Source organism: Lutzomyia longipalpis, chromosome 3 (genome assembly GCF_024334085.1).
Source record: "Lutzomyia longipalpis isolate SR_M1_2022 chromosome 3, ASM2433408v1".
Taxonomy (NCBI): Eukaryota; Metazoa; Arthropoda; class Insecta; order Diptera; family Psychodidae; genus Lutzomyia; species Lutzomyia longipalpis.
The window spans coordinates 20,905,590-20,926,453 of record NC_074709.1 but is presented as its reverse complement, the minus strand read 5'-3'; the positions used below and the strand labels follow the sequence as shown (position 1 = coordinate 20,926,453).

Genomic DNA, 20,864 nt, shown 5'->3' with positions numbered 1-20,864 from the left:
ACCCATGCAGAGATCGTAGAGTGAGGAAAAAGACGAAAATTCACATACAATTAAAAGGCAATATTTATACATTGAAAATATATTATGTCTTTTCCCACCTACAATAAAACACTCATAATTCATGCACTTCATTTGGTGATCGCTTAGGAATGTCGCGCGTCAGCAGAAATTTCTCAGTCTCGTTTCACTCTTCTTTCCTCACTCCATGCAAATTCCCTTAGTGGTCAAATTTCTTTTCTCGTCCACGCTTCATTCATTTAATGTGGGTGATATGAATCATCAAGGTGGGGTCGAATGTACGATTCACAATTATGATGGGCTTACTGACAAGTCTGTATAGCCCAATGGTTAGAGCTTCGTACTGGGCACTCAAACCTCGCATGTTCAAATCTCATAAATTATCAAGATTTTTTTCCATTACAAAAATTACAATAATTTAAATATTCAATCATTTAAAATTTAAAATCAATTCAAAGGCGCGAAATCAATATGGCGGTGATCAAAAAAGTTCAAATTGAATATTCAAAATTAAAAAACGTTAATAAACCAAATCCAATATGGTGGAATAAAAATTCAGAATTCAAAATGGTTGACAGAAAACAAGATGGCGGGATAAAAATTTAGAATTCAAAATGGCGGGCATAAATTAAAGATGGCGGACAAAAACAAAGATGGCGCAATAAAAACAATATGGCGGACAAATCCAATATGGCGAAATATAAAAATCACAATTCAAAATGGCTGACTTAAATTCAAAATGGCGGAATAAAATTCAATATGGCGGCTAAAATTCAATATGGCGTCAAAAAATGTGTCGTCATACAAAATGGCGTACAAAAACATGACGTAATTCAAAATGGCCGACAAAATAAAATTTTCAAAATGGCGTCCACCACATTACGTCACCACAAATCACTGACCTTCCTCAAAAACAACCTCACGGCACTGACCTCGCTCAATTTCCCCTTCAAAAACCCGACCTTCCCCACTCCACTATGACGTCACTCAGCACTGACCTGCCCCAACAACACCACAACACTGACCTACCTCAAAGTGGAACTTGCTCGATACTTACTACTAATATATTAGCGCAAGAGTGTCACGGAGTGGTTCTCCTTGAACCCTTCTTCTCTGTTTTTCTTTTAAACATTACATTATGGGTGCACTAAATTGCTGGTGCGAAAGTCAAAGTGGGTGCCTCAAAAAGTCGCCTTTCTTCCATTGAAATTCCATCGATATGTACTGTACACAGGGGCGTCGGAACGTTTTCGAACTTGGGGGGGACAAACATTTTGGCGCCCCCTTTCCCTTTTTTGGCGCCCTTCTTCCCTTTTTTTGCGCCCCTCCCTAGTTTGGCGCCCCCCTATATTGGCGCCCCCCCCCCTAATTTTTTTAAGAGTCTAAGTGCGAAACGAGAACCCTCTAATTTTTCATGGACAGTTGCATGATGAACAAATTTTTTTTAAAGGTTTTCAAAAAAAAATTTTCTCGAAGGAAATTACCTTTTTGAAGACCTCTTAAGGTCGTTCCACATTATTTCTTTTCTTCCACACGACGATCTTATAAAAAACGAGAGGAAAAACATAGATTTAAAAAAATGTACGCTTTCCAACAAACACAACTTTCTTTAATATGTATATAGATTTTCCGAGCTACAACTTTGTGTCAGACAATTTGTTTCTATTTTAAAGTGAAAATGCATTTTCAGTCCACTTTCCACTTTCCAAATTATAAATAATAAATGGTCAAAAATATCAATTCTATAACATTATTTTAACTCGACACTATCAAAGCTATTGAGATTGAAAGATTTGCGTAAAAATTAGATTTTTTAATAAAAAATAAATGAACAATAAATATTTACAAAACTGCACATTTATTTTTTCCCACCCCACCCTAAGGTCTTTGAATTATTTTTTTATAGAAAAGTTATTTTTATGTTATAAAATATTGGAAATAGCGGGTAACCAATGATCCTAAATTATAAGTAGTAGTTATGCCGATTAGGGAAAAATATTTTTCAAAAAATTTACAATTTTGTCTTAAAAAGTTACCTATTTTTAAAAAATATATAGGTAAAGAAGTCTTTCCTTACAATTTGCCCATCTCTTATTTTCAGCCAGTTTCACATTTACTGAGAAAGAAAGAATCATAGTCCGTAAATTCGTTAATTCGATCTTTCGCTTTATACTTAATCATCCATGCTATATTTAAATTTGCAATTATACATATATTTAATTTATGTTGTATATAATGATGTATATAATAATGTATATAATAATGTATATTTATCTTTGCATTTTTTATGCATATACACAGTAAACTCAGAAAGTTTCCGAACAAAAAAAATTTGAGGAGTTTTTGCATTGTTTGGTTAGAGACTACATACATATATGAGCTTGTAAAATTTCGATTTAAGTAAATCCTAAAAAGAGTAAAAAAGAACCAACGAGTTAACAGTAAAAGAATCTTTGGCTTAGAGATTAGCGCGTAGTACTCTTATTGTTAACATCCATAGTTCAAATCTCACCGTGAACATTTTTTTCTTTTTGTTTTTCTATTATTTTTCATTAGATACCTTAATAATCAAAAATAAGGGTCTGTTTGTTGGAAATCGTCATTCCTGTACGACTGTACAAATCTACACCGTTTGTCCGATCGCGATGAAAGACTCTTATGCACCATACAATGAGTAAATCTTTAGAATTGAATCACAATTAGTTTTAAAAGTATGGGATCGTCTAAGATTCAAAATAAGAGTGACCATTTCCCGGGAAAGCGCTGGGAAACATACAGATTTTCCCAAATAAAGTAAAGGTGTATCATCTACTATCTTGATTAATTTCTGAGTTTATAGGAATTGTAGAATATCGTAAAAGGTCTCAGGTAAGCTATAAAAATGTGTAATATTATGAATTTAAATAATTTTCAAAAACCCATAGAAGACGGAAAAAATAAAGTCCACTGCAATATTTTGGAAATTAGAGACTAAAAACAAAAAAATACGTGTTAGGGAAAACTTTTTAATTTTTTTACCTTCTAATGGGTTTTGGAAAATTATATTTTTTACGAAAAAATAAGCATTTATATAGCTTTCATCTGAGACTTTTTACGATATTCTACAATTCCTATAAACTAAGAAACTAATCAACTAAATATATGATAAACCTTTACCTTCTTTGGGAAAATTTGTATGTTTCCCAGCGTTTTTCCGAGAAATTGCCACATTTGTTTTGAATCTTAGACAATCCCCTACTTTTAAAACTAATTTTGGTTCAATTCTGGAGACTTAATCAGTGTATGGTGCAGATGGCAAATAAATTTAAATCTAAAATTTAATTTAAATAAATTTTTTCTATTGCATCTATCTTCCATTTCAATTTTTCTATCTATTCAAAAGCGCTAAGCGCAACAAAACTCCGCGCTTCGCTCGAATTTACCTCTCTATACACTTTAAATTTTAAAGCAATTTTTTTATGAGTGAAATTGTTTCTTTTCGCTACAAGAAATTTTCATGCTTTACTCTAGTATTAAACACTTTAAATCTTGGCGCCCTCTGATCTGTATATATATCTGGATCACCGCTAAGAGCGCCTTTAAACGGTTCAAATAATTTTAATTGATCTAGGGCGCCCTTTAAAGCGTCATAATTTATTTTTGAGAATTTTTAGAACCTTTCCGGCGCCCTCTGATACAGCTAGGGCGCCTTTAGAACGTTCAAAAAATTTTAGGAGGCTGAGGGCGCCCCTTGAAACCTTATAATTTATTATTGGGAATTTTCAGAACCTTTTCGGCGCCCTCTGATACAGCGAGGGCGCCTTTAGAACGTTCAAAAAATTTTAGGAGGCTGAGGGCGCCCCTTGAAACCTTATAATTTATTTTTGGGAATTTTCAGAACCTTTTCGGCGCCCTCTGATACAGCGAGGGCGCCTTTAGAACGTTCAAAAAATTTTAGGAGGCTGAGGGTGCCCCTTGAAACCTTATAATTTATTTTTGGGAATTTTCAGAACCTTTTCGGCGCCCTCTGATACAGCGAGGGCGCCTTTAGAACGTTCAAAAAATTTTAGGAGGCTGAGGGTGCCCCTTGAAACCTTATAATTTATTTTTGGGAATTTTCAGAACCTTTTCGGCGCCCTCTGATACAGCGAGGGCGCCTTTAGAACGTTCAAAAAATTTTAGGAGGCTGAGGGTGCCCCTTGAAACCTTATAATTTATTTTTGGGAATTTTCAGAACCTTTTCGGCGCCCTCTGATACAGCGAGGGCGCCTTTAGAACGTTCAAAAAATTTTAGGAGGCTGAGGGCGCCCCTTGAAACCTTATAATTTATTTTTGGGAATTTTCAGAACCTTTTCGGCGCCCTCTGATACAGCGAGGGCGCCTTTAGAACGTTCAAAAAATTTTAGGAGGCTGAGGGCGCCCCTTGAAACCTTATAATTTATTTTTGGGAATTTTCAGAACCTTTTCGGCGCCCTCTGATACAGCGAGGGCGCCTTTAGAACGTTCAAAAAATTTTAGGAGGCTGAGGGCGCCCCTTGAAACCTTATAATTTATTTTTGGGAATTTTCAGAACCTTTTCGGCGCCCTCTGATACAGCGAGGGCGCCTTTAGAACGTTCAAAAAATTTTAGGAGGCTGAGGGTGCCCCTTGAAACCTTATAATTTATTTTTGGGAATTTTCAGAACCTTTTCGGCGCCCTCTGATACAGCGAGGGCGCCTTTAGAACGTTCAAAAAATTTTAGGAGGCTGAGGGTGCCCCTTGAAACCTTATAATTTATTTTTGGGAATTTTCAGAACCTTTTCGGCGCCCTCTGATACAGCGAGGGCGCCTTTAGAACGTTCAAAAAATTTTAGGAGGCTGAGGGCGCCCCTTGAAACCTTATAATTTATTTTTGGGAATTTTCAGAACCTTTTCGGCGCCCTCTGATACAGCGAGGGCGCCTTTAGAACGTTCAAAAAATTTTAGGAGGCTGAGGGCGCCCCTTGAAACGTTATAATTTATTTTTAACAATTTTCAATTTTTAGTCTTTAAGCTCTTTTTGCGCCTTTGTTTAAAATTTTATTCCTTAATTTTTTTGTCTCCTTTTTTTATTAGGGACTTATTATAAAAAAAATTTGAAAGGGCGCCTGCGGCGCCCCTTTGTATTGCTTTTAGTGCCCCTGTGTGGCGCCTTCGGCGCCCTTTTGTGGTGATTTTGGCGCCCCTTTGAGGCGCCTTCGGCGCCCCTTAAATTTTTTGGGGGGTACAAAAGACCCCCTGTACCCCCCAGTTCCGACGCCCCTGACTGTACATATGTATGTAACATATCATACAACATACACATTTTGTCTCTTCGCGGTTATGGGCTTTTGAGAGTGCCTGGATACTGTGTGTGCAGAGATGAAGTGAATGGGTTACGATCGTGCAAGATGACATGAAAAATCCACTCGAGATCATCACTTTTTGCCACTTTAACTGTACAATCGGACGGTTTAAAATTTTCCATTCCACTATCGTGCCATGTATTTGGACTCGTGCGCTCCCCAAGTGACTGACTACTTGCCCTCTGTGATGTTGTGGGCAAAAAGAAATGCGAGAACGTGGCTTGATGGAGCGCCGCCGATGACCAACGCGCGGGGCTTTCCAGTTTCCATCTTTGAGCCATATCCGAGAACCGGTGCTTAGAAGGAGAGGAATTCTTTCTTATATAAACTTCTTCCACCATCACTGAGCATCGGTTTTCTTTTCTTTTTTTTTTCTTGTTGCAAGACACAGCATCCCAATGGGGCTTAAACATTCTGCATGGCGGTAAACTGTCGCTTAATTGAATACCGATTACTTCCAATTATTCCGCACCTCGCATGCGTCCCCCGTGATCATGTATCATTTCACAAATATGGTCAGTCGCGTGTATATTTTGCCGGCTCCGGTGCGCCACTCTCGCGCGACTCTCTCCATATTGAGACGCATGTATGCGCCATCCATTTCATTTAATTTAATTAGTATAATAAAGTCACATTGATACCATCCCGCGTACCACGCGGCTATACAAGAAGTTGGGGGGGGGGGGGAGGGGGTAAAGCAAAGGCAACTCAAATCACTCATTACCGGAAAAAATGTCAAGCATAAGGCGCCACACGAGAGATTTCTTGTGCAAAAGGTGTCAGGTAATTGCCATTTATGAGAAAAGATATACTCAATTGTGATTAATATCGGCAAAACACTTGTTCTCATGTCAGCAATTATATTGGAAATATATCTTTTTCTTCTTTATTGCAACAATACTCCTCGAGACAAACGGGAAAGTCATTTCCTTCATTATCGCACTAACATGACAATGATTTTGCTCTTGTGGGAAATCTCAATGAATGAGGAGACAGGGATGAATATCAGTCTAAAATATTGCAAACTAATGTTGTAAATTAGAGAGACAAAAGAGTAATTGCTTAGCTATAGTTCTTGTTCTTCTTTAGGGGTTAAAAGAAATTATTTTCATGAAAAAAATTACAAGAAATGAGTTTAGACATCACAAATGCTCCAAATCCGTTAATGTGATAGCAACAGCTGTTAATATGGTTTAGAACTTTCAATCTTCATAGACCTCGATTTTTAAGTAGTTATTTATAGTCAACATTTTTTACGTCCTTTAAACTTCAAAAACAATCAACAGAGTTTTTATTTAGTCTAACTAGACCTAAAATCTGCAGAAAAGAATCTTAGAAATTGTCTTCATTTACTCCTTTTAAACACTTCTAACTAAACGTACAAAGCCTTTGTTGTTTAACTTTAAACAACCAACATTTATTTAAAACTTGAAGACCTTTAAATTTATTGATCTTAAAGGCTTTCCTAAGTTCTTCAATTTTCAAAGAAAAAAATCAGCAATAACGACTTCAGAAACCAACTTCAATTAAGAGGCGCCTATTCCTACTTGGCGCCTCCACTGTCGCTCTAAGTTATCTAATGAGTAATAATTAAAATACTGAATTATTTTCGATTATTTAAGCATTAAAGTTCGAACGTTATTGCGATTTTAGTTTAACCATCAATTCCCCCCCCCCCTCCCGTTCTAACATACATATTTAATATAAAAATTATTATCTGAATTTATAGAATATGTAATTCAGTATTATAATTTAAAATAATAAAAAAAACATTACAACGCGTGTTTGGTAACCTCTGTCATTGAATTCTTAAAATAAATATTCTTTGCCTACAAAAGGTAATCCGAATTCTTGTTTACTATCTATCTATTGTATTAAAAGTGGGTTTTTTGATTGACAACCTAAAAATAGATTGTTCTTAATTTATTTTCACGAATATCAAATACAACATCCAGGGTCGACAACTCAAAATTTTAATGAGAAACCAATAAAAAGGTTAAACGCAAAAGGTGTGTTGGACCAATTTTCTCAATCATCCTTCTCTGCTATTTTTTCCCATTGCTTCACCCACTTTATTTACTTCCCAAAAAAAAATCCCAAGACTTTCCTAATTTACAAATCACAATAAGCATCAAATTAATACTTAAACCACGTTTAAGCACAAGTTTTCAATTTTCAAACAAATTTTCATGACATGATAATTATCCCAGGGCGCGTTTGTGGTGTAACAAGGTGAAAATTTTACGGAGAAAAAAATCCCCACATTGGTTTTGGATAATGCAAACAAGCCTGGAAGTGCATGTGAGTTTCATTATTGCCACAAACAAATTAGAGAGAGAGCATTTGAGGGAATTTTCTGTTTGGAGCATTTTATTAACGAATGAAGATACTAGGAGAATTGACTGAGAAAATAAACATTTTCTCTCTTGTGAGATAGTTTATTTGCTGCATGAAAAGATTGGAGCATATTTCACGCTATATAGAAGACATTGTGGCAGCTCATGGATTTCTTTTCATGTTCTCTTTAGCATCTTAAGGACTCAACGTTGGTCTCAAAATAGATTTTTTTTGTGTGAAAAATTCCGCTTTTATATGTATACAAAAAAAAGATATATAAAAAAGTATAACTTACCTATACTCTCATATGCATTCACAGTTGATATTGAGGTCAGGAAAATTAGGGTCAGCATCCAAGTGACCAACACACAGCGATCCATTTCAGCAATCGGCAGCTATTTGGTATTAGCCGCTGTTGCTAGTCTAACCGTAGAATTGTGCCAAATCACTGGAAGAGATGAAGAGAGAGAAAAAGGTCATTTTTCGATCATTTCGGCACATTCATCAACGAAAAAGAAGCTCCTGGATGTGACTGGAGAATTATTTATTGGATGAATTGAATGAAAAGAAGCCAATAGATTTGTATTTGGAAAAGGTTAAAATTGATAAATTGGAAGTAACCATCGATTACTAAGGAATTTCTTTTCAGTTCGTCTTAACTTCTTCGCTTTTTTAAGCCATTTATTTACAAGACTTTCAAGATATTCTAAATAAGAATTACTGTTATTATTATTTTTTAGAATGACTAAGAATTAAAAAAAAACTTGAGAAATATCTTAGAAAGATTGTGAAGGCTCTAAAGTTAATCCAAAATAGAACCTTCTTAAGATTAAATTTTCTCAAAAACATAAAAAGATTTCGAATGTTTGTTTTTTTAATTTTAAATTTTAAAGATCCCTCTCCCTGCAATTATGTACAAAACATAAATAAAAAAAAGTAAAAGAATGTCTAGGACATCTTGTCTCTCATCCACCTTCATCTCTTTATTGCCTCTTCACATGCCAACCACTCAGCAACAACAACAACGACACGGGAAAAAAGATGAAAATTGCCAAGTCATGAAGCGCCTCTCCATGATAATTCCTATCCAACAAATATTCCAAAATAGCGTTCCTTATATCATTTGATTTATTATTAAGTATGTAAATTTAAAAGATACACATAGACACTAAAAAATCATACCATCGAATGTATAGAGAAGTGAAGAAGATGTGCTGTGGGGTAAGAGATGAAAATAAGAAGGAGGAACAAGAAGAAATCATCGATCCACACTAATTAATTTTTACCGTCAAATTACGACTTTTGAGGTGAAATAACCACCAAAAATGCGAATGTGTCTGTGGCAAGGACGTTTGAATCAGCCACATAAAATAGCAACTCGTCTCATCCACCTGAATCTTATTATACGCGATTTTCATTCTTTTTTGTTGCCTTCAATTTGTCCCAAGAAGTCACAACTATAGGAATCGAATGGAAATTTTTTCTGTTTATGCTTTTAGTTAATCAGATAGATAATTTGAGATATTTTGTGAGTAAAAAAAATTGTGATCATAAGCATAGATCCAAGAACAAATTTTCCTTAAAAATCTTTATTTAAAAATTAATAAAAAAGTTTATATATTTTTTTAAGATTAATATATAATTTAACCCAATGAGAAAGGATCAGAAAGAGCCGAAAGCTTTAAAACAAGAATCGAGTTTTCTTTATTTTTACTCCTGATTGAGAAAGAAAAAATCATCCTGACGAAAACCGGATCAATAAAGAGTTACAAAGGATCCTTTTAAAAACTCTAAGGATTCTTCGGATTTCTAAAGACAATTTTCAAACAAAAAATAACATTAGTAAATAAATTAAAGCAAATAAACCTACATACATATGTTGTGTCTACTTAATGGTATGCTTTACTCTCAATAATTAACTCCTAAACTTCATACCAAAGCCGCGAATAAATGAAAATATGGCCATGGTTAAATTAAGAATCAATAATAATACATTTAAGCCTAAGTCTACGTGATCCATCGCTCGTCGTGTTTTTTTTCTCTTCATGTGACTCTTCCATCTCTCAAAAAAGTCCATAAATTTTTCAACATTTTTTTCGACATTCTTTTCTCTCTTCACAGTAAGAACAAGTAGAAGAAGAAAAAAACAGACACTGGTTTTTTGTCTATAAAACTAATAAAACCATATAATTTAGCCTTTTATCCCCTCCTTTGCATCCCAATCATCGTCGATCTCGTGGTCGGCGTCAGTGACTGACTTTTGGTACGGTTGAAAGGAGGCGCATAGACATCTTTATCGCGGACTCTTTATGTAGGTTTTTGTGTACATATTTGAAATCCATTAGTTTTCGTTGTAAACAGCAGGAGGAATCGACATATTAGCTTATAAATTTCAAATAAAATCCTCTTCACCATCTTTAGCATCGTTTCTCCGAATGTGAGGTGCATTGAAAGAATGCGGGGAGTCAGGTAGACTAACGATGATGGTGGAGTATTATGAAGGAAGTATTTTTTATTGAGTAATATTTGATGAAATATTGAGCTGAAGTTTTGGGTGCATCTGTTATTAAGGAAATTAGGGCAATTATTTATTGAAACTATATGGCGCGAGAATAAACTAATAAATCAAATCTTTATCACTGATCTATTTCATGGAATGGTCTTAAAAAAAAATTGAGTGACAATTGACTGATTTTCTGCTAATTATTGAGCCAAAATTGTACAATAATATTGTAGACTGACTATTTTCCTAATTAATTTCGTTATTTTCTAACAAAAAAAAAGCTCTGTAAATTAAAATGAAAAATACCGCAGAAGACAATGATTAGAAGCAGCAATTAAAGTAAAGCAATTTTTTACGACTTTCAGAAAATAAAAACCCGCCCACGGAGTGAGAAAACATGCTTTTAATTATGTGATTATTTTTTTTTAAGAATTCAATTTATGTCACGCTACATCGAAGGTGACGCACAATGTGCAAATTTTCCAAGAAAGATGAAATAATTGAGGAAAAAAAATATCTCTCCAAGAATAAATATAGTCCCAATGCGTTCAAAGCCGCGTACTATGGACTTTGTTTTCTATTCATACATATTTCACAAGAAAGAACGACTAAAAAAAAACACCCAATTAGGTTAGTATTCTGTATTTGTTGACATTATTCTCTCTATTTCTATAATGTTGACATCTTTCGTATCAATGCCAATACGAGACGCCACACGAGTGATCTCTTGCGATCACTCACAGCGCCATTGGCATGAGCAATGTGTGGGGAAAACTAACAATTTTCCTCGCTCCTCTGGAAAATCACACATCACTCATATCGCGATGCCAATTAGCTTTTTTTTCCTCCCTTCCCCACATCTCATCAACTGACATTATTTGTGCAATTGATATTCTTGCTTTTTAATTCATTTCAATCACTCAGTCGTCTCGATCTCGCGCCCACGACGGGGAAATACGCGCGCATTTTCAACAAAGTTACAAACAATAAATAAGCGAATGGCAAAACAATCAACAATAAATTATAATTTTTCAGCAAAAAAAAACATCGCTTATCTGAGGTACACAGAATGAGAAAAAAAAAGATATTACCATATTGATCTGTGGAGATCACAAAATGACTTGCTGATTGCAAAATAAATTGCTTCACGTGAAAAACTCTAATGTTGATGGGATAAATTAAATAATTGCATTATAATTTAACCGCAAAAAAATGTGTGAATTATATGAGATTTTAGATTTTATGTTTAAATAATTTTGTAGGGGGGGGGGGGGTGATACTTAATTAATTTATTTTAATTGTTTTTTTTTTCTTTTTTTTTATTTATTAACGTGGTTAACACATTAATTCAATAGTTTTTCATAACTGATTCAATGACTGTTGGTGGAGGCGCCTGGTCATTGATTGTCTTCTTACTAATTAATATAACTTGATCGTCAAACCTGAAGTATTTGAGAACTGCGATGAATGAAATATTAAAGTTCCAAACATTTCTAATTCAATAATGTTAAAAATCGGGGTATTGCAATGAAGACGCCTGGTAATATGACTAGATTCTGATATGAAACGAAAACTTGAAATTATTGTTGCAATTTTCTTAAATATGTTGAAAAAACTCGTAGAAAAGTCTTGTAGAAAAGTTGCATTTCATATAAGAATCTAACCACTAAAAATCTTCTTTTAGTTTGTGGTAGATCTATTGATGGAGGCGCCTAGTTGTCGAGAATGAAAGTGTTTTCTTATTAAGAAAATTAACTAAATTATTGCAATTTGTAAGTTAAATAACGAGAATAATCGATTCTTAGATTATTAATTACATAAAGCTTTCCAAATTAATGAAAAAAATATTTTTTTAAATCCGGATCCATTTGAAAATTTAATTCTATGGTGCGTTCACCAGTAGAACAAATATCTATAAAGAATGCTTAATAGCTGCAAAAAAATGGTCTCATGTAATAAAATAAGAATCAGCGTTATGAAAAATGGGTGTTGGATTTAGGAAATTTGCGGGGGCGTCTCCTTTAGGAATTGTTGTGTGTAAAGTTGCGGGGCACAAAAAAGGGGGCCTCCTCAAACACCATAACTTTAATGCCATTAATGAAATAAAATATTGAGTGAGCAGAGTGTCTGGCAGCCACTGGTTTTCATTTTCACCTTTTTTTTGCTCTTCTCATTGGGTGTTTGTCAAATAAAACAAATGACACACTCTGGAGACTGAAGCAAGGTAAATAGATTTTTTGGTCTCTTATGGCGCAAATATCCAAACAACAACGGTTCTGAGAGAGACGTTGCTTTCGCGCGCGATGAGGTTGGAAATGCGAAGATGAAGGCACAAAAAAAACGCGAATTCTCCCAATTCGGGAATTTAATACTTCTTTTTCACATCCGCATTCAGGCGGCCAGCTGTCGACACGGAGGCGCGACTCGCCGTGGAAGTCGCCGCCGCTGGCGCTTCATGATCGATCGATTGGCTTCTCTTCTGCAAATAAGATCAATCTGCGATCTTTGCAAAACCCCAATGCGCGAGAACTTTCCCATCAGAGTGTGATCCTCAATAGATTTTTTCTTTCTCATTTCAGAGCTTATTGGTGGACATCCTGCTTGCGCGAGAAGAAGCGCTTGCATAACTTTGGAAAATCCCACAAGAGATGTGTTAAATTCCATTACAAAAATATGTTATGTATATAAGATAAGATATAGGTATTCAATATATTTCTCCCCACAATAAGTCAATTGATCTTCGCCACAGCTTCCACCTTTAACACATACGCACGTCCAATTATTTAATTCTCACAAACCGCAAAGTGCTTCAAGTCCACGTCTTTTTAATGATATTTAAACAACATTGTTGAGTGGCGAAAAAGTCTGTGCGTGAATTGTTTGAGGAATTAACTTCTCATGGGGTGTACCTGTACGTATACATACATACATAGTGTACCAAATGAAAGAGAGAAATCTCTTGTAAACTACCTTCTGGTTCTTTTTTTTTATTTTAATTCATGATGATCGCAGCGCAATGGCCAATTTACTGCACTCGTAAATACATTTCCCCTTTTTTTCACCAAGAAAATTTCTTTTGATAAAACTCCCCTCACAACACCCAGCATTAAATTTATTGTTCAACTAATTGGAACACGTGTTTGATTCTCTTTTTCAATCGTGGAAAGTGTGTAAAAATAAATTCACCACGTTGCACAAGAATAGAAATTTCTTCCCTGAAAGTGAAAGATGGTATAAATCAGAGATTCTCTCTATGGGATTCATCTTCAATGCGCGCTTGATTTTTTTCTCCACCACAACACTAAGCAATTTAGGAGGAATCTTTTGCTCTCACCGCAATAATCATTTAATTTTCTCTCAACGATTATTGCTTCAATTAAAGTGGTAATTCAGGCTCACTTTTAAATTGAGAATTATATACACTGCACAGAGACAAGAGGAAAGTATATATAAAATGGGGGGATTTATACAAAAGAAAAGATAAATCAATTGCATAAGGGAATGTTTTTCTTTTTTGGAAAACTTCTGTGGGAAATCGTTCATTGAAGTTGTTGTAATTTCTTGTAAATATCTTTGTGAGACTGATTTTGTTTTAAAGATGATTTTTTGAGTTTATGGAGTTCAAGTTTGGAGAGAAACAGAACTTTAATGCTTGATTTTAAGAATAATATATTTCTAAGCTTTTTTAAAGAATTTTTTAATGACTTTTTATAATTTTCTCAATAATAACTAAATCAAAAGAAGAGTCGATCCCACGATATTAGATTAATTAGATAAATAGATTAATTTAAAGATTTCAAGCAATTCATGCATTGAATCATACCACTAATGATTTTTAACTCAATTCGTTATAAAAGTAACGAGATAATTTAACAATTTCCTTCCTAAAAAAAGGTGAATCATCTTCATATGACTTCATAAATTTGCAATTCCTGTGGGAGAGGCACCCTGAGCACAAAATGATGATTTTTTTCTCTTTTAATGATTCACAGTCCAGAGACCATTTTTGCCATTAAAGAAATATCCCTCCTTTAGAAGAGTATTAAAAAAAATTTGTCACTCAGATACTAAAAAGTCCGGTAGGAGCGAAAATAGCGTGGTGAGGAATGAAAAATTTGTGAGTCAATGGATGAGATGGATTTTCCAGGAATTCTCAAATAAAATCCGCGAAATGAGGCATTGGGGCGACAATGTGGCGACTCTGAGGCCATATGTTGGGCCTCTTAAATCACATCTTTTGCGTGTGGCGCGCAGAAGGTAGAAGATGTCCTTGTATAGAATGTGATGGCAAAGAATTCCGCCCCCGCAATTCATCAAATCTTGCACCACAACAAATTCCAAATCCGGTCAGTCGTTTTGTTGTTTTTCTCCCAGCCCATATAGCAAAATTCTTGTTCTCACCCAGACTTTTGAGATGAGAAGTCGCGCCAGAGAGCTTTTTTAGCACCAATACAAAACACATTGATATGTCATGAGTCAACCTTGCTAAATCATAGGCAGAATCATCCAGTATCCTCAATACTAATATAGAAAAAAAAACTAACATCACGCAGAAGCTCAATATTGTAGAAGATTTTGTTGAGAATGAAAATTGTTAATTTGTTGGAAATTTGATGTTTGCCGAAGAAATAGATTTTTAATAGGTAAAGGAAAACGAATGGAAAAGATTAAATAGGTATTAAGGTAATAAAAAATCATTTGAATGAATCCAAGAGAAAAGCAGTTTGTATATAAAAAGCACCCTTACTGTCTCCATCGTATCAGTTACAACCCAGAAGAATTAGGAGAACTCACTACAAAATCTCAATAAGAGTAAAGATGTAAAAAAATATGTACATTTTTTGAGTGTCTTGTTACGTTTCTTTAAATCATGGATATAAAATTTAGAATAGTATTCTGAAGAAAAAAATATAAAATTAACGTCTGTTCTCATACTTAAATCCTATGAGCAAAAAATATCGAAGAAATGAGGTTATGTACTTTACGTTATCATACTTTACATTATTTCTCACGTTATAGTACAATGATTCAGGGAAAATATAAGAAATAACAAGCATTATTAGAGTAAAAGTATCTAATAAAATATTATTTCTTTATATTGTTTTAGGTAATTTTCGTAAAAAATCGAAAGAATCACAGCTGAAATAAAAAATAAAACTAAGTTCTTTAAATGAAATAAAATTCTAGTCAATTTTACTTTATACGTTTTCCATTAGAATGTACAATGAATCGTCTACTAAAGAAATAACAAAAAAAAAGATCAATACTCTTTTAAAAAAAATTTCAAATAATAATAAACTTTACTACAAAACAATTTTACTTTACTTTTCAAGTGAATTCCCCGCAATTTGTGTGATTTCTCCTTTTATAGTGTAGCATCCGTATGTACAAAAAAAGACTTCCATCCATGAGAATGAAACATCTCTTTCATCATGGCATCGGAATGGCTTATTTGTCCGCGTGGATTTTATTGTTATTGTTGCGATAACTCTGAGAAATCGATATGTCACAAAATAGGATATGATTATTAGCGAAACTATTAAGCCTTTATTAGTGTCAATTTTGCCTCATTTTCTTGTTTCTTTTCACGGAAAAACGCGCTCACAAGTGAATGTATATACATTTTTTTCTTCAGCATAAATAAAATGCTACACTGACTACGTCATCCTCTGACTATATAGGAGAAATATATACTTTGTAATGTACTATGTATGGCATATGTGTGCAAAAAGGGAAACACCAAAAGTGCGAAAATTGTCTCGCATGTCTCACGAGGGAGAAAATCATGCAATTGGTCGTGTATTAACATAATTGCACTAAGCGCCATTAATTTTCCAATCTAATACGAAGAACCGTAATGTCATCGCATATTTAAATTATTTCTCTTATGGTACTAAATTTATGGAAATTATATTCAGAAACACATTACAAACACGATAACAACAATAAGGTGTCGTGGAATTAACTAATAAATCTCTCCAAGCGCCAATTTTGTCACAGAGCCACGAATGAATTTTCATATTCACAGACGGGCTCTTATATATGTTATGTTATGTATGTTTTAAAAAAAATGAGGCACGAGAAAAAAAAGAACGATCACTCTGCTAAATTTCTGTGCGATCGTCACCATCAGAATGATCGCACGCGACATTCGGTGGATGTATAAAAATTAATGCTGCGCGTCTTTTTTTTTCTCTCTCTCCTGCCCTGACATTTAGAGCAAGAATGTGTCGATAATATTTCTTTTTTATGCTGCCCAGAGAATCCCACTAAGCACCGTAGAGGCTCTCTCGTAGAACATTCTTCATATAGGAATAAAATTCTTTAGCGAACTACTTTTTCTTCGGGGCGACCGGGGGCGGAAAATGGACACAAATTGGTGGAAAAAAAGAACGTTGAAGGCATTTTTTTTCCAGCGTCCACTCAATCACATCTCATACAGTCTGTGGAATGTATTTGAAAGTCTGCGATGGGGATATGAGTGTACACGAAAAAAAAGAACCACGAAAGGAAAATCTTGTGCAACAACAAGTTGGTGAAGTTCCACCTTCGAGAGACTCCGCGACGAGGAATTCAATTTGCTTTGGCTCTGTCCACACACCACGAAAAAAAAGGTGATCATGGCACAGGTTGTACATGGGTTGGTACACCCAAGAGAGAGACACAAGGCTTGCGATAAAAATGCTAAAAACGCAGAAGATAATTATAAATGCAAGTTGCAATTTATAAATTGCTCTCAATTCTCTTCACTGGAAATCGTCAAATGCACTTCGTCGTCAATCAGGCGCGCGCCTATGGCTCTGATCTTGCGCTCTTTGCCGTTTATTCTTTTATGCCAAGAAAATATTATTTAAGTAAAAAAAATCACAGCATTCATTCCTGACTTTGTGTACACGGGAAGAATCCTCTATGGAAGAGCATTTTTCATTCAATTAAAAGAACGAAATACTTTAAAATTTTTAGCATAGCACGTCTTGTAAGTTCTGTTGGTATTGTTTGTGCTTGATTTGGGAAAAAAAGTTTATTTATCATCTCTTAAAATAAATCGAAAAATAGATAAATAAATTCTTTGTCTGAATAAAATTATGAAGTATATTTCATAAATTGAATTAGTCAAAATCACCAAAATTTGATAAAAGTACATTGAAAGAAGATATTGGACAATTAATTCTGTTTAATTAACAGAAGCTTATTACAGTGTTATAATTAATTAATCAATAATTGTTTTATGCTTCTAATTACATTGAAAATGATTCTAAAACTTTCACTTTTAGTTTGATGTAGTTAATTCATATTGGTAAGTTGGTACTTTAAAAGGAGATTCATTATCTTAAGACGGTCTATGTAAAAAAAATCAAATAAGAAAGGTTTTCATTTGATTTTTTTATTAATCCCGGTTTAAATTCTCATTAGCTTTTCCTGAACGTTTCTTTCTTTCCCAAATAAAATACCTTCATTTACTTGTCTGAGCCGAGTCACAAAATTAGATCATCAAAATAAATGTAGTCCTTTTTAGCACAAAACACCGGAGAGTCTTTAAAATTAAATTCAACCTTTTTTTAACTTGGCATTTCCACTTTGCAAAACCATCTCTCTCTCTTGAACTTCAAAACCAACACAAAGTGTAGACAATTTTGAAATGTAGCAAATTAAGGAAAAATAATATTTTGGGAGTCAAACAAAACATACTCGCTCTCTTTGGGGCCATTGAGTTCATTTGTCTGTGTAGCATGAAGCCATTGAAGCACTTTTCAGTGACGGATTCTCTGATGGCCAACATATGGTTTCCCCATACCCGCCCAAGTCCAGTTGCAGTAGCACAATATGGGGCACACAAGATAAATTTTTTTTAAATAGATCATCAATGATTAATCACAAAATTTTTGGATTTCTTTCAAATTTCTGCCTCCCGGAGAAAGGCATTTTTTGGCAAACACAATAGTGGATGTGGAGATAAAAAAAAGGGACACCAAGCTCCCCACGGAAAATTTATGCGGAAAATTGGAAAGAGAATGGTCAGGCACGCATATTTTTTCACGATTTTTCATGCAGTGGATATAAATTTTCCTCTCAAGTGAATTTATTTTTATATGCAAAACACTGACAACCCTTCTGGGTGCAATGTTTTTGCATCTCTGCAGTGATGTCTCTTGCTATGGGGTTGCACTGGGGGTTCCAGAAACAAAAGAGGAAGGAAAGAATTTAAATAAGAAAAGAGGCCAACCGGGAGGGAAATCTTGATTTCTTGTACGCATTGACCTAATAAGTTTTCTCAAGAAAAAGAAACCAAGAAAACTCCCAGAGAAGAAGTCCAGAAAAAAACATTTTGGGCTAGAAATTAATTTCAAAATATCTTCTTATTGATTTAATTGAGACACCAGATGCCGCTAAAAGATGTTTAAGCCCCCTAGCGGAGAAATAAAATCTCAAAATACGGTTAATTCATTAAAAATCAAGTAAAATTGTGTTGTGGAATAACCCACTAAAAATTTTCTTAGTCAACAAATTCACAATTGTACAATTGCATTAGTTGAAAATCTAAAGCAATGCAGCGCATTTATTGCATGCTGTGGTCACACGATACACACATGATGGGTGAGCGAGAGAGGGAGACATGAATTGCATCCAATTGCGATAAATCGGGTCAAAAATGATTTTTTTTTCATTTGCCCATTCTTGCGTCGTCTTCGCTGAATGCGATGAACATAGTTGGGGAGAAAACATGGTTGTAACTATATATAGTTTCAGCTTTTAGGGGAATGGGTGGAAGAAACTGATATTGTAATCCAAAGTTTGCTCTAGATATCACTCCTTGGGCTGAATTGGCTGATTTTCATTGATGATTCACATAAAAGTCACTCCCCATTCATATAATACTAAATGTATATGAGTGGAACTTCCCTCATAATACGACGTTTCTAGCGTAACCCCGTGAATGGGCGGGGGGTGCTAGTTGAGCCCACGAGTGTGACTCACCCCGTAGGCAAGAAAAAAAACTGTTTTTGTGGCTTCTTCCCTCAAGTCTGGTGCGAAAAGGAAAAATGATATGAACGCGTGGTTGGGCGGAAGGGGGGTATACGCTAAGCCGACGTCAGAGAGAAGAAAGAATGACGCAAAAAGATGCGAGATACCCAAGTCATTCGTGTGAAAAGGAAAGATGCTCAGTGGCGCCATCGAGATGAAAGAATGTTGAACGTTTGGATATGAAAAGAAACTTGCAATTATCCATGAATCCCCATAGATAGCAATCTAATAAACTCAATAAACTAATCAGAAGCTAAATTGGATTGAGAATCAAATTGAAATGCAAGGATTTATCAATTAAAATGTTTACAATGAATTGGGAAATGAGGAATAATTCATAATAACATAAGGAGACTATTCACGGTTAAAAGCAAATATTTTACTAATTGTTTTTTTTTTGTATTTCTTGAAATTTTTAAAAAAAAATTATTGAATGATTTTTTTTTTAATTAAGACTTGAGAGTTAAGACTGTTCTACGAGTCCCCAGCTGTATAAAATTATCATCTCAAAGCTCCAGCATTAACTAACTAAACTGGATCAATTAATGTGAGAGAAAAATAGTTCACATTTAAAACTAAATCAAATAAACAACTCCAAATGGAATATTTTAATGAAATTCATTTAATTTAAATAAAAATTATTTCAGTATGCAAATGGAATTGTCATTCAGCGTCAGAGGATATCGGATACAGCGAATCAACGTCAAATTTAATAAAAATAAATCTCATTGAATTAAAATTAATGTGAGAAGTAATCTTTATACATGCGACTTCTGTTTACTTTAGAAACTTGTCATGGAAGAAGTTAATGTGACACCCGAAGGAACACAGAGAGAGATGACATTGGTCTATGAACTACTTATAATCGTGATATTTAAATCATTCCACTTTAAACTCTATTGATTGATTTATTGTTTATTCTGAAGATTTTCAATTACGCGACATTTAATATAAACAAACCACTTTTAATCACAAAGCGGAAATGTTATGTACAAGAGGTATAAAGGATTGATGTAATGATCAGGTTAAAGGAAAATTTTTTCTCGAAATTGAGATTTTTAGAACATTAGGCAACTACTGCAAAGCAAATGCTTGTTAAGCATATGAAGTAATAGTTTTCCAATTCCCTACTTAAAGAATACACGCTTCACATTTTCAATCATCGTTGAGTACTACATTTGTGAGCTTTTATTACTTCTGAAATCCCTTCCATTTCAATAGAGAAGCTTATGCTGCATACAGTTCGTATTCCAATTCAAACAATTCTAACTCAAGTATTGTGAAATATTTTTAATGAAATGTGCCATTTATTTGTGAAAAATGATTTTAATTTCTTTCCATTAATTAAAAACAAGTCATTAAATCATTTTTGATTCCTACTTGACACCACATCAAAGCCAGCAGCAGTCAGACCACTGCACCTACCCTTCTTAAATATAACCATCGGTGTGCATAGAAGGATTTTTGACAGTCTCATAGTGCAAAAAAATTTCCTCACTGAGGCAAAAAGTCAATAAAATGTTCCCGCAAAACCGGCGGAGTGAGAATTCCCACGAGATCATAAATCGTGGTCAGTCGAATGTGCGCGACTGGAAGTTTAAAAATCTCTATGGTGCGATTTTGCGACTTCCTAGAGCGT

At 34.4% G+C, this 20,864-nt stretch overlaps 2 protein-coding genes across 2 annotated transcripts in view; one reads left to right on the top strand and one right to left on the bottom strand.

Moving 5' to 3' along the window:
- The window catches only part of LOC129792688 (ARL14 effector protein-like), a 693,823-nt gene that overhangs the window by 85,914 nt on the left and 587,045 nt on the right, over positions 1-20,864 (top strand). The window lies entirely within an intron of this gene.
- The window catches only part of LOC129792592 (BMP-binding endothelial regulator protein), a 50,938-nt gene that overhangs the window by 23,308 nt on the left and 6,766 nt on the right, over positions 1-20,864 (bottom strand). The window contains exon 2 of the mRNA XM_055831804.1: positions 7,994-8,146. Within this exon, the coding sequence (XP_055687779.1) occupies positions 7,994-8,078 (85 nt within the window). The 5' untranslated portion in view covers positions 8,079-8,146. The remainder of the gene's footprint in view (positions 1-7,993; positions 8,147-20,864) is intronic.